The sequence below is a fragment of the Uloborus diversus genome, chromosome 8, assembly GCF_026930045.1.
Source record: "Uloborus diversus isolate 005 chromosome 8, Udiv.v.3.1, whole genome shotgun sequence".
NCBI lineage: Eukaryota > Metazoa > Arthropoda > Arachnida > Araneae > Uloboridae > Uloborus > Uloborus diversus.
The window spans coordinates 68471019-68484233 of NC_072738.1; the positions used below are offsets into that span (position 1 = coordinate 68471019).

Here is a 13215-nt window from a genome sequence, read left to right on the forward strand (position 1 = left end):
GTGGTTGAATGGTGAATGTAGGCCGGAAGCGCATGCGCCAGCAAGTCATTTTGCGATTGCTCGCTGTTTTGGCACCCCTATCTGCGATTGTCTGCTGTTTTCGCACCCCTGCTCTACTTCCTGGCTAGTATGGCACCCTTGGGCATCATGCTTTCACCTTAGGGGGAATATATTCACTCGTCTGGAACCTCTGGTTATAACAGTGTACTCGTTCATCTTATGATAATTTTGCTCGGGAAAATGTTCTTAAAATTGGAATAGAAAAAGAATTTAATCGAATTTTCGAAAAATCGCTTCGAGGTGAACACCTCCATGCTACAAACTAACTTTGTGCCAAATTTCATGAAATTCGGCCGAACGGTCTAGGCACTATGCGCGCCATAGACATCCAGACAGAGATCCAGATATCCATACAGACTTTCAGCTTTATTATTCGTAAAGCTGCCTAAAAAATATATGCATACGAATTGAATTTATTGAAATAAAAAAAAAATTGTCCAAAGATTAACTGGTAAAACTTTGCGTGGACATTAACATGCAAAGCAGTAAATATGTGTTTTAAAGTTCTTGCTGAGATTTGCATTCTTGCTTTTTCCTCTCAGTAATTGATTGATATATGGGTTCAGCTCCGACGGAGAGTACACCGCCCATGACTAACTTTTTATAGAAAACTTGAAATATGATCACACTGTTGTATACGTTTCATTGCATTGTGAATTATGACATGAAGGAAATTCATTAAATAAATTATTTCAATATTATTTTTATAAATGAGTTAACTTTGGTTCTACTAAATTTTGGATTCAATTTCAATTTTAAAAAGAATAATTTTTTTCAAAAGTCTGAATTTTACTTAGCATATAGAAAACATTTAAAACGTTTAATTTTCAATGTTAATAGTTTAAGTTTATTCTGATATTATAGTAAGTACACAGCATGCTTCAATTCCTATACCTCCGAACAACGGACACCTCTATTTAAGGGAGAAAAAGTCCCTTACGAATATTTTCGATGTGTAGTGACAATTAGTGCTGCTATCGCTCATAGAATTTCGTAATGTTTTAATTTGTCTCTTATTGAGAGGTTCTACTGTATCTCCTAAAGAATTAACGGCCGTTCTTTTGAACGGCGAATGGTTTTGAATATTGCACACATTTCGTGCAGTACATTAGTTTCAGTTCGTTTTTTCGTTCATTTTTACTTTTTTCGTCTTTTAAGTTACTCTACATAAGTAAACATAGTTTTTTCTCTTTTCTCTTTACAATAAAGCAGTCGGTATCACTTGAAATTCAACTTTGTTACGCAGTTAAGTTAATGAATTAGGTTTTATCATTTGAAAAGCCTACTTTCCGGGGTTTTTTTTAGCTATTTATGATTTAATTAATTTATACTTTTAATAATTTATATTTAATAATTTTAAATGTACTTTAAAAATTTAAATAATTTTCTTTACTGAATAAAGCCGTTCAAACGAACGAGTTTAATGAACCGCTATAAGAAATGAGCGACCATTAGATTAACGGATCTTTAAAAAGAATGACATTTACCATCTGTAGTGTGTAGGAGTCTTTTCGATGTGTAATAACAATTAATGCTGCTAATCCATAGAATTTCGTAATATTTCAAAACTGTTTAAATGCTCTCATATAACTTCCGCCTCCAACAGTTGTGGCAGACAGACATAAGACAAATGTAGAAGCTCTGTCACTTGCTCATAAATATCTCTATTCGTTATGGCGAATAAATTTCAGTGCTTAAGAGGAGACAAATATTTCTCAAAATTCCAGGCTATAAATAAGGGGTATGTAAGTTTATTATTATCATTTATTGTGATGCATGGTATGTAATTTTACGAATTCCAAAGATTCCATTTGTTATACCATACCTTCAGAGCTGTTTTAGATTCATTACAGAACTATTCCTCAAATTAAGATATTCGAATGCGTTCAAAGTAACATTTCTAAAGTTTTCAATATGTTCAACACCATTATGTACTTTTCAGATTTAAACTTAATAACAAAGAAAAATAGAGTCTTATTTGAGTGTATAAGTAAGTACCTTTACAAAAAAAAAAAGAAAAAAAAGATGAACTCACGCTGTTTTTACAAGACATTTTTACAAACTTTAAACGTGATATCTTCAGAAATGATTACACTAAAATTCCAATTACCCGAATTAACTGAAACTACCTTATTCGGATAATCAATAATTCGGGTAATTAGACTTTGTCCGAAAAAAGTTATCTTTTAATTATTTGTTGAATATATCGTTCGTTTTTAAGAAGAATGCCACAATACGAAATTTTAAATTTTCTTTTTTTTTCGCTTAAAATCCTTCAACGGACGTTATCTTTGGAAAATAATGACAGATTTTTTGTTCGAGTATTAACCACTGGAGTGCATAGCAAACTTATTTTTTTAATGCAAATTGCCTGAAGAGTTCAACTTCAAACGCTTCTCCTGTAAAAATTCATTTCTTCGTATTGTGGCTTTCTTCTTCCATTCGAGCGATGTGTTGAAAATGAGAGAAAAAAAAAATATTTTTGAAGAAAGAGAGCTTTTAATTAATTAAATGAAAAGACAACACTTTTACTTGTTAAGTGTAAGTGCAAGTATTGTACATTAGTACAGTATGTACACACCGTACTTTAAATAAAAGTCACTGTTTGCTGAATGTACCTGTCAAAGTAAACTTTGACTAGTTTCATGGAGGTAATAGCGAGTAGACAGAACCATTATTTTGCGAATCGCAATTCTGGTTGCAATTCGAATATTCAGCGATTCGGATGGTAGAAGTTCGAATAATTAGAGTTTTTTCTATATTACTATAATATAACATCTCATTTCAAAAAATACCAACCCAAAGAAACAGTCGAAAACTTTGTACAATGAAATGAGTAAAAATATGACAATTACAATGGAACTGAAGTTTATTTCATTAAAAAGGATATTTAGTTGTGAGTAAAAACACGACAACGTGAAAATATGTACAAATAAAAGCTTTTAAGAAGATCTAAAAAACTCTTATAGAATCAAACCCCTTCTTCAGTGCATAAAAGTACGAAGGAACACAAAGTCCAACAACGGACTAGTGAACGAGAAAAAAATAAGACATAAATGAGTGAATAGACTGAAAGTGGCCGGAACCGGAAACATTACGTCAGCAGAAAACAGCAAGGCCATCTGTACCTAGAAAAAAGTCATACACTAAAAAAATTTTATTAAAGGAAAGCTTTCCAAACAGTAGGGAAAGGAGGCGTGCTCGACAAATCATTACCTTATAAAATGGAGTTTTTCCAGATGCAGTGAGATTCTCAAAAATCTAAATCGTAAGTGGAAGAACACCCATGGATAATTTTCTCGCTGATCTTACCTATTGCAAAATGAAGTAATCTGTTTCCTCTTTCAGTACATTCGTCATCTCTCCACTGCAGAACAATACCTTAAATTACCGCCAGCGATTGTTGAGTAATGCAAATTCAATACCCTTTTCTTTCAACTAAGCAGGAAAAACAGTTTCAAAAACAAATACAATTGCAAAAATATGTACTTCGCTTACTGAGTTCATTGGAAACATATTATCATTTCAGTTATAAAATAAAAATTGACCATTTTTAACGCATAGAACATTGGAATAGTCCGAGGGAAATACACGACATATACAAGGCACGCACAAATAAGGGACGCGATTCTAAAAAATCATATTTTCGAAACTGCTGCACGTATTACAATAAGTAATACATGAATGTAAAGAAGAATACACAAAGTTCTTTCATGTACAAATGCCCGATGTGAGAACCTTTTGTTTTTCGACCAACAACAAACATTTATAGAGCAAGAGCCCATGAGTGCCAGACCTACGTCATAGCATAAAGGCCCAAAATTTTCTGTGTAAGCACATCACAACAGATCCTCAGGATTAGATTCTTTGAAGCTGATAATTTACAGATGTTACATTCAAAGGCATGCTGGTTCCTCTACAAAATTTCGTTCAAATCGGATATGGTCGGACGGAGACGTGGAATGACTCAGTTTTTGAAGCACCTTTTGCTATCTGTTTCCTGCCAAAGCACCGCGACTTAGCTTAAATAATATTGAACCTTTTTCACCTGCTGTGATTTCCTTACACAAAAAAATTTGGGCCTTTATGCTATGATGTAGGTCTGGCACTCATGGGCTCTTGGACTATTAATTGTTATCTATTTCGCTTCTCACGGCATGTGATTTCTTTTTATGGCGTCAAAGACACTTTTGTCATATCATCTACCGATGCCGAAAACACTGAAAGAACTTCAAGAACACATTTCTACTGCAGCATTACGAACCATTGACCGTATAATACTCCAACGTGTGTAACGCACAGGAATATAGATTAGATGTTGCCGTATAGAAAAAGGCTTCAACATTGAGCATCTGTAATTGAACATTTACTCACGCATTGCATATTTGTATAATTTAACTTTATTGGGGGAAAAAACTTTGTATATTTCTCTTTAAATTCATATATTACTTATTGTAATGTATGCACCTGCTTATTATATTGCAATATAGGGTAATGTATTAAATTGTATTACCGACCTATTGTAATGTTGCTGCTGCTGTTTGCCGGATAAAGGCAAAGAATGCTCAAACGTATGAAACCGGATTTTAAGATACCGGAAAATAAGATTTTTTGAGATCAGGTCCATCATTTGTGCACACCCAGTGTATTATCGGAAGGGCAAATTTTAGTCTTGCCATTATTGATTAATCATATCAACATTATTTCATTTTCACTTAATTGAATAAAAGCAATTCTGGGGAAGAAGTGATTTACACTGACATGATTGCCATGAAAATCAGTGATTTTTGCGAGTGGGCACTTCACTTTAAGTGTGATTTTAGAAACAACTATTTGATACAGAATTCAGTTTTTTGTGCCTATCATCGTATTAAATTAAAATGGTAATCAACGGGACGTCGACCAAAACAGCCATCGACCAACGAAGTTTGACATTAGTTGCGTTTTCTATGAAAGCTGCATCTTGATTGGTTAAGAGATTTTTTGGTTGCGGATTGCGGCTGCTAGTTGCCTGAGGAATGCAAACAACGCACAAAAGTACGAAGCCAAATTTTAAGATGTTTTTCTGAACTAGTTTGCGAAAATGCTATCATTGCTGCCATGTCTTACTTGAAAGGAAACTCACTGTACATAAAAGTTTCTATAAAAATGCAGGTTAAACAATGTAAACTAACTTTATTTGGAAAGTAAATTTTAGAAATACTACAAGAAACACGCTGTTAGGCTTATTTGCATTTCAATAGCATCTATTTGTTTCTGAAGCTGCTAGAACAAAATAAAAAATTTCAGTAAATACTTTCAAAGTACTAAAAAGTACTAAAAATTTCTTCTTTTGTCCAAAGGAAGTTCCCAAAAACTGTTTTTTCAGAAAAAGACCACTTACGAAAATTATAGCAAAAACTAGATACACAACTAGAAACCAGTTCCATGGGCAACGAGTTCTTCTAGTACAGACGGGCAAATGTCCTAAAAGCCCATGCAAGCAACAGCTTTTATCGTAGCCTGATGGGATACAAACAGCATTGCATGCTTTTGCTCATCTAGTTCAAGTATCGCTTGTTCAATGGGCTTTCGCTACGGAATTGTGCGTCTAATTATACTACGTCTATGGTCTGAACTGGACGTTTGCCAGTTTCATAGCAGTTGTGTGCAGACAATAATGTTGTACAAATATTGCTTTAGTTTTTATTTCATTAACTTCAGTTAATAGTTTAAAAAATGCTTATGTGTACCTTAAAGTAAATACTTTTTATATTTTTAATAGTCCTCCACGAAGACAATGGTTTCCACGGAGACTACGACGACCCTCTAGAAGACTCTGGAACTTTCCTACCATCTATTTTGTGAGTATGGTACGACTCCTATATCAATCCACAAGCACCAGCCTACCCCCATCATCATTGGACATGAAACGTGAAGTACTGCCTCGTCGGCTGCATTGAAGAGAATTGCAATCAGCCCATGTTGGGCAACACGATAGCTTCAAAGATTGTCATTAAGGTGGTGAGAGCTTACTGGGAGAGAAAGTTGCTGGGACTGCATGGATTCCAATAAACTTGCTAAATGTGCCACATTTACTATTGATTAAAAACAAAGAGTTATTGAATACTGTTACATGACGCAAGTGACAATTTAAATAGTGCAACAACACTGATAACTTGTCTGAAGTGCGCCAAATGCTCTAAAGCTATATCTATCATTGGGGCAAACTTAACTTGGCATCATTGTGGCTACGCAGATCGCAATCTCAACATTACGGCGATGCCAGGTTAGAAATACCTTTTCTGTTGATGCTGCTTTGGAACTTTCATCAAAAAGGCTAAACTTTTAGAACCTGTCTATATTTTAGACACAAGACATCTAAAATTCAACAACAGTTTAAAAATTTTCTGTTGGTTAATTTTTAAAAATATTATTTCTGCAAGAATACACTCATGAATTTCGGAAGAAAGTATGGTTAATGTTTTGCACACATGAAAGCCACTTTCATCGATTTGCCACAATAAACGTAAAATCAAGTTAAATGCAGCCAATTTCCCCTTTGTTTTCATAGAAACATTTCTGTTAACGGTGAGGAGTAAGGAAATTTCCGTTTTGTTTATTTAATTTGTTTTTTTTTTTCCATATACACCAGACCAATATAAACAAGACAAGAACACCACAATAACTGCAGCTTTATCAACAAGTTCAGCAAAAGTAATTTTACCAAAAATGCAACTGGACGCTTGCCTTAGGTAAGGCAGAATAGCAGCAAATAGGCAGATAGCGGTGAATTTAGTACACCTATATATGATGAACAGGATATTGAGACAATTCAAACACCATCGTAAAGAAATTTCAGTGACACCAACAAAAAACACCTCACATTTTTCTAATGATAAAACTATTAATAATATTTCGCGGAAGTATCTACTAACTTTTTTTTTATTTACTTTTACTGACGTTTCCCAAAGGCAAATGCAAAATCCACATATACCAAAAAATAAATAAAAAATTCTCTGGTATTGCTGTGTTTGAAACTGATTCTCAAAGCAGGTTTCGAATCAGTTTTGGCATCTGTCTGGAATTAATGCTGAAATGAGTGTTGCTTTAGTAAATTAAGAGAATGAAAGTGATTCGAACATGGTCAAGAAGAAAATACTTTATCTAATTCGTTTCTGTTAGTCAACAGCTTCACATGCGATGTTTCAAGAATGCTAGTGAGTCTTTTTTTTTTTTTTTTCTGTTCATGAAGAGTTAAAATAATGAAAATTACAATTCGTCAGGAAGAATGAAAATTCGGGAATTTTTTTATTACCACCCTTATTTAATATTATTATACACTTACAAAATATTTTTAAAAAATCACATCTTCAAATAATTTGAACGAACAAATTTTTCAAATTTTCAATTTACACTCATGCAGATTAAAAAATAAAATATTGATCTGCTAACAATTAAAGAAGAAATTGAAAAACGGGGGAAGGATTTGCTTCTATATAGCTGTCATTTACTTTGCTGATAACTTTTTTTTTGTGACATTTCTTTAAAAACTGAAGTACTGTATTTCTTGAAGTATTGTTTTCTAGATCCTTTGTCACTTTACTTTTCAAAAAAAATGTTAGATCACTTTCATGTGGGTACAAAATAACGACGAGCTTTAATTTGTGCTCAAAGCAACACAGCTCATTTTATTAATTTATTTTTTATCCTTATTGAAGTGACCAAATTGTCACGCTTCTCAACCACAGGCAGCTAAAACCTATTTCATTTTTTGCATTAGAAATTTAAATAGTCATTAAATCTTTACAAAATCACATCTCAGACATTAAAAAATAATCATTTTAGGTACTTTTAATGAAATAGGTTAGTGTGATTAAGCATGAGGGGCGGCCCGATGGGAGGTCACTGTGACCTCACACAAAATTTCCTCATTTGGCAAATTTTACCCGACAATTCGTCGAATTTAGAGACAGTAGTGCAATAATGCATTTTCTCTCCTTCATGCCTAACGTCTCTTTTTCATAAAATCAAGGCATTTGCTCATCTCGTATTTTATCATTCGGTGAAATTTGTTCGGTAAACTCAGGGTTCTCATCTCCTAAATATGTAAGTTCAGAGTGCTCCTGTAAATCGTATCGTGTGATAAAAATTTTTCCGCATTGTGTGAAACTGAGGATTCTCCTCTCCCAAAGATGTAAGTTCAGGGCGCTCCTGTAATCGTATCTTGTGGTAAGAAATTTTCCGTATGTGTGATACTTTCTAATTAATATATTTATAATCTGCAATCGTAGACGTGCCTGAATTACGTGCAATGAATGGATCTCTTGTTCCTTCCTTGATGAAAATCTAAAAACGACTGCTGTTTAAAAAGAGTGGCCAAATTTGTGAACAAACGTTGAATATTTTCTAACTAGAAAGTCATCCGTCAAGGTGGGATGGGTGAAAATTACTTCTACTATTCTACATTTGAACGAAGCCATTGCCTGTATAATGATATTTTGATACTTGAAATTTTAACCCAAACTTCAGTGTATTAACCCGAAACTCCATTTTATAGCGTAAATTTTCAACAACCTTTTTGATTCTTCATTCCCCTAAAATTACTGTCCTACCAGTAAAACAGTTAAGTTACCGGATCGAGTTCAGCCTTGTCACAATAAAGCCTTTCCCTGCATGTTAAACATTACCGAAACATATTATTAAATTATCATGCCGTGGTTAGAGTTTCATTGTTGAAACTCGCGGGTTACTCGATCATTGGCTATTATTTATATGAGGATTAACAATACTATAAATATAATTAAAATTTACTGTGCTCAAATGAAAATTCGGGAATGTTGTTGCCAAGACAGCCGTGTAATTGTTCGCTTTGCTCTTGGTTACAGTAAGGACGTAAATTCGGAATTTTATGTTTTCTATAACTGTTTACAGTAACTAATATTAATTCACTAATATTAATTGTTATAAAATTTTCCGTTACCTATAAATTGTAAAAATCATTTGTTTTTCGAAATGAACTAATATATTATATTCCTATCCTTACACAAAAAATTAAAAACGAAACGATCTGAAAAGTTTTAAACAGAAGCTATTTTAAAAGTATACAGAGAAATTTTAACGCAGTAAATATTTAAATAGTATTTGCATGACTACTATGTATGATTGCAGAAGCAAAAATCAGATTTGAATCAGAATAATAGTTTAATATAATAACTAATTTTCTTTATAATGTCTCATTTATTTCATTTAACTCTTAGTAGTTTTCTGTATTACCTCGTGAAAATTTAAACTTAGTTTCTGAATTCAAAAGCAATTGGGTAGGGGTAGTTTTTCTCATTTATCAAAAATATTTTCTCTGAAAGAGCGTAGTCAAAACATGAGGTAAGTTACTTTTTTTCTTAATTTTGACTTATTTTCTCTTAAAAAAAATAAACTTAAAAGACGTTAAGTCACTGTTTTCATTCTCACTGCTGACGTCACAAGTGAACAATTCTCTAGGGATACCAGAATAAAGTTTCAGGGCATTGCCAAACTTCACCAAATGAATATTTTATTTAACTAACAATTTTCGTTTCGCTAATAATTGCTCGCAAAGAAAAAACACTAAAAGCCTATATCTTACCAGAAAAGACAGCCAAGTGCTCAATTCAAGATCGCTCTCTTGACTTGAGATGTCACACAATGAGACATTTTGTTTTAGAAGTCTGACATTTCAAAAAAATAATTAAAAATTAAATGCCGGAAAATAAAATTAATTTCTGGCTCCATGTAATTATTATTATTTTGGACCATTTCTATCAACTTCCGTGACTAAAAGTAGTACTTTTGAGTGAAGGTAACACCCTCATTACAATATTTAATAGAAAATAAACACCTGAAAGATTATTTTAGTTTTAAAATCAACTATCATTTTCAGTTCTACGAGTATTTTTTGCTTACAATTAGAAGAAACAAGGTATTTCAAAATGCGAGTAAACGTGTGGTGAGTTTTTTGCATGAGAAGGACGTGCTAAACCCCTGAATGCTTAAAAAAATATAACGTATGCTAAACTGGTGAGTTTAAAGAAATTGTTCATTTTGATTTAAAATTTCATTAAAGAACTTGACGAGTATAAAGCAAATGTGGTAAATATATTTGACAAAATAGCAAACTTCTCATTCATATTGGTTCATATCTCGTTAAGTCGTCAAACTACAGATTAATTAATAAATCGTGCTAACTATTTATGTTTGTTAATATTTCTGTAGATGTCGATTTGTAATTATACTTACGACTAAAAAAATTATTTCAGTTGAATTCTTTGTACGATTAAATAAATCTGTGGTCAATCATTAACTATCGGGAATTTTCCTTTAGCATTTGTCTTTGCATTGCGAAGAGTCAACAAGTGAAGCAAATCTTGGTCATGCTTTTTTGAAGTGAAACTGAGTTTTCGACTTGTGTTGTGTTCAGCAATGTTCCTGTATTGCACAATTTTGCTACTCACTTTGCTTTTGTGTTTTGTGTTTTAACTTTGCAATTGTTTAGACGCGTGGCCTTCTGATAAAGAATAAATTTTCTACCTCATCCATGAAATAGTTCTAAATATTTTGCTGTAAATTACCGCCCTAAGCCAGGGCTAAGACCGAAATACATAACATACACCGCCAGCTCAGTTATTCCATTCGAGGACTGCAGTTTCGTGACTTTCAGCATTCATCAGCCTGGAATAAGAAGCAACTCAGCTGGAGACGGAAAACCTGTTAAAGGAGCCAAGAGAGCCAAACTGGTAGTTAATTTAGAATTAGCACACCAGATGAGTGACCGCGAAAATGGTGCGGTTCAACTCAAAGATTGAAGGCAAGGCAGGTATTTTGCAGTAAGTTACTTCCCTAAGCCAGGGCTAAGGCAGAAATACATAACACACAGCCAGCTCAGTTATTACATCCGAGGACTGCAATTTCGTGCTTTTTAGCACTCATGAGCTGGCGGTGTATGTTATATGTAATATGCTTGGAATTCGACACAAACGGAAAACGCATTCTTTATTGGTGAACTTAGAACAAATTTAGATGTGACAGCCGTGTATTCAGGAAATACAAGAAATTTTCTTCTGCTTATTGCGATGCAGAAAACATTACTTCCTCCGTTCTAAATCACCAGCTACATTTGAATACTTTTGCTCTAAGTATTGAAACTGGTGGTTTTATGATTTTGTTTAATCATTTTACAGTGATTTTTGAGTGCTATACAATCAATCAACAATATTTGCTAACCAAGCATTCACTCCTGCCCCCCCCCCCCCTAAATTAGAATCTAGTTTCAAAAACCCGGAGTTCGCACGCTCTTAAGCCACGCCGTAATTTTGTAAGGACTCTTCTACCAATAGTGGTATTGAGGAATTAATTTTCACTTAAGGTATCCGACTGAGCTCGGAAATTTTTTTTTAAACCTCATATTGTAACCATATTAATGTTTTTTAGAAACAGAATGATCTTAAAATAGTTATTTTACTTAAAAATAAATTATAATATCATTCAATTATTTAAAAGGGTGATTTTCTGTTAAAAGTGAGAAACACTTGAAGGTCCAGCATGAAAGGAGTCATCGCAAGTCACATTAAGATGACTTGCTGAACCGCAACATCGGTTCTGAACTTCTGACCTTCGAATTGTTTCTTTTAAGGTTCAAAGAGATGGAAATCATTTGGTGTGAGGCCGGGATTGTAAAGAGGGCGGCCCAATGCCTCCCAAGATAAAAACCTTGTCAAACTTCCTGTTTCATTGGAGGGGCTTGTTTCCGTCAACGCAACCATCTTCTAATGACATTTTGTCCTATGGTGGACACCCAATCCCATTCACCGGTACTGTTTGAAAGTTCTGATCATTTTGGTTACCTTCAGTGAGATTTTTATTCATTCAGATAATCTGTAAACTCGTCAGAGCTCGTTATCTACTCTTTTGAAACTTCCTTGAAATTTAGGACGGAGGTACATTCTTCATCACAAGGCTTAATTCAACAACGCAAATGGGACTTCCTCTCCAATTTATGGTTACACACGTAAATCGCTGATGTCGTTCCTCCTATAGTGTTTTACTAAGGATATGTTCGAATAGAGCAACCGGTGATTAACCAAGCGCGTTCTAATAGAGCTACGGGTTAGCATATCTTATGTGAAAACATTCTAAGGATTCTCACCGCCGACGTCATCAAATCAAACAACTGGTTAACCGGTTGCTCTATTCAAACATACGCAACGAACGTACACATGGCTCTCTGTTTAACGACTTTCAAGAGACCGCAAAAAATCGGCCTTAAGTAGAAAGCGTCCTTAAATAGAATGCTTTTAAAATTACAGTGGAGCATCTGGGACCGTGAAAAGCCGTTGATAAATAGAGCGTCGTTAAACAGAGAGCCAACTGTATTTCCTTGCACATCACTTTGCATAGAAAACTAGTCAAAAAGTGTGTTCTGAAAATGAAAATTTAGCGGAAAAGACGTTTTTGCAAAATTAAGAGTATAAATGTCAAATATTTCTGCTATACCAGAGTACCTAACTTGCTTATTCTTATAAACTACATTTCTAACGAAAACTAAATGGTTATACACTAATTAACCCAGTTAAAAGTTTTTTTTTTTTAAATATTGAATAGTTAAGCGTGGATTAGCTGAATCTATTGAAAAACAGAAGCGTACCGGTTCACGAAAAATCCGGATTATTGAACAACTTTTAAAAACTTCTTCGCCAATGTTTTTAGGTAGCTTAATCCACTCTCCAGGTTTTGAACTGGCGATTGTAGTAGTGTATACTACAAATGACGTGTTTTCAATATTTTCACAGAACATACAGCAAATTTTTCACTGTACAGTCCATATTATTTATTATCATTATTATTATTTGGAATAGGTAACAAAGAGAGAAAAAGAGAGAGAAATGAAAAGGGAAAGGAAATAAAGTTTAAAAGCACACGGTTATTCATTTATCCGGTTAATTGAAATCAGGATAATTCAAACTCTATTGTATCTGCTGACAAATGAAAATCAGAAATGAAGTTAGTGTAAACGACATTTGAGTCAGTGAGAATAAAGGAAATGTAAGTGCCAAAGTTAAAAATGTGGAGACAACCAGTACAAATGGTTGGTGAACTTCTCCTCTGTCTTGGGGAAAGAGATAGTATTATTAACCCTGGTAG

At 33.6% G+C, this 13215-nt stretch overlaps 1 protein-coding gene across 1 annotated transcript in view; it reads left to right on the forward strand.

The window, feature by feature from the left end:
- Positions 1 to 6437, forward strand: part of LOC129227598 (dual specificity tyrosine-phosphorylation-regulated kinase 4-like) — a 60958-nt gene extending 54521 nt beyond the window's left edge. The window contains exon 11 of the mRNA XM_054862181.1: positions 5825 to 6437. Within this exon, the coding sequence (XP_054718156.1) occupies positions 5825 to 5907 (83 nt within the window). The 3' untranslated portion in view covers positions 5908 to 6437. The remainder of the gene's footprint in view (positions 1 to 5824) is intronic.
- The last annotated feature ends 6778 nt before the right edge of the window (positions 6438 to 13215 follow it).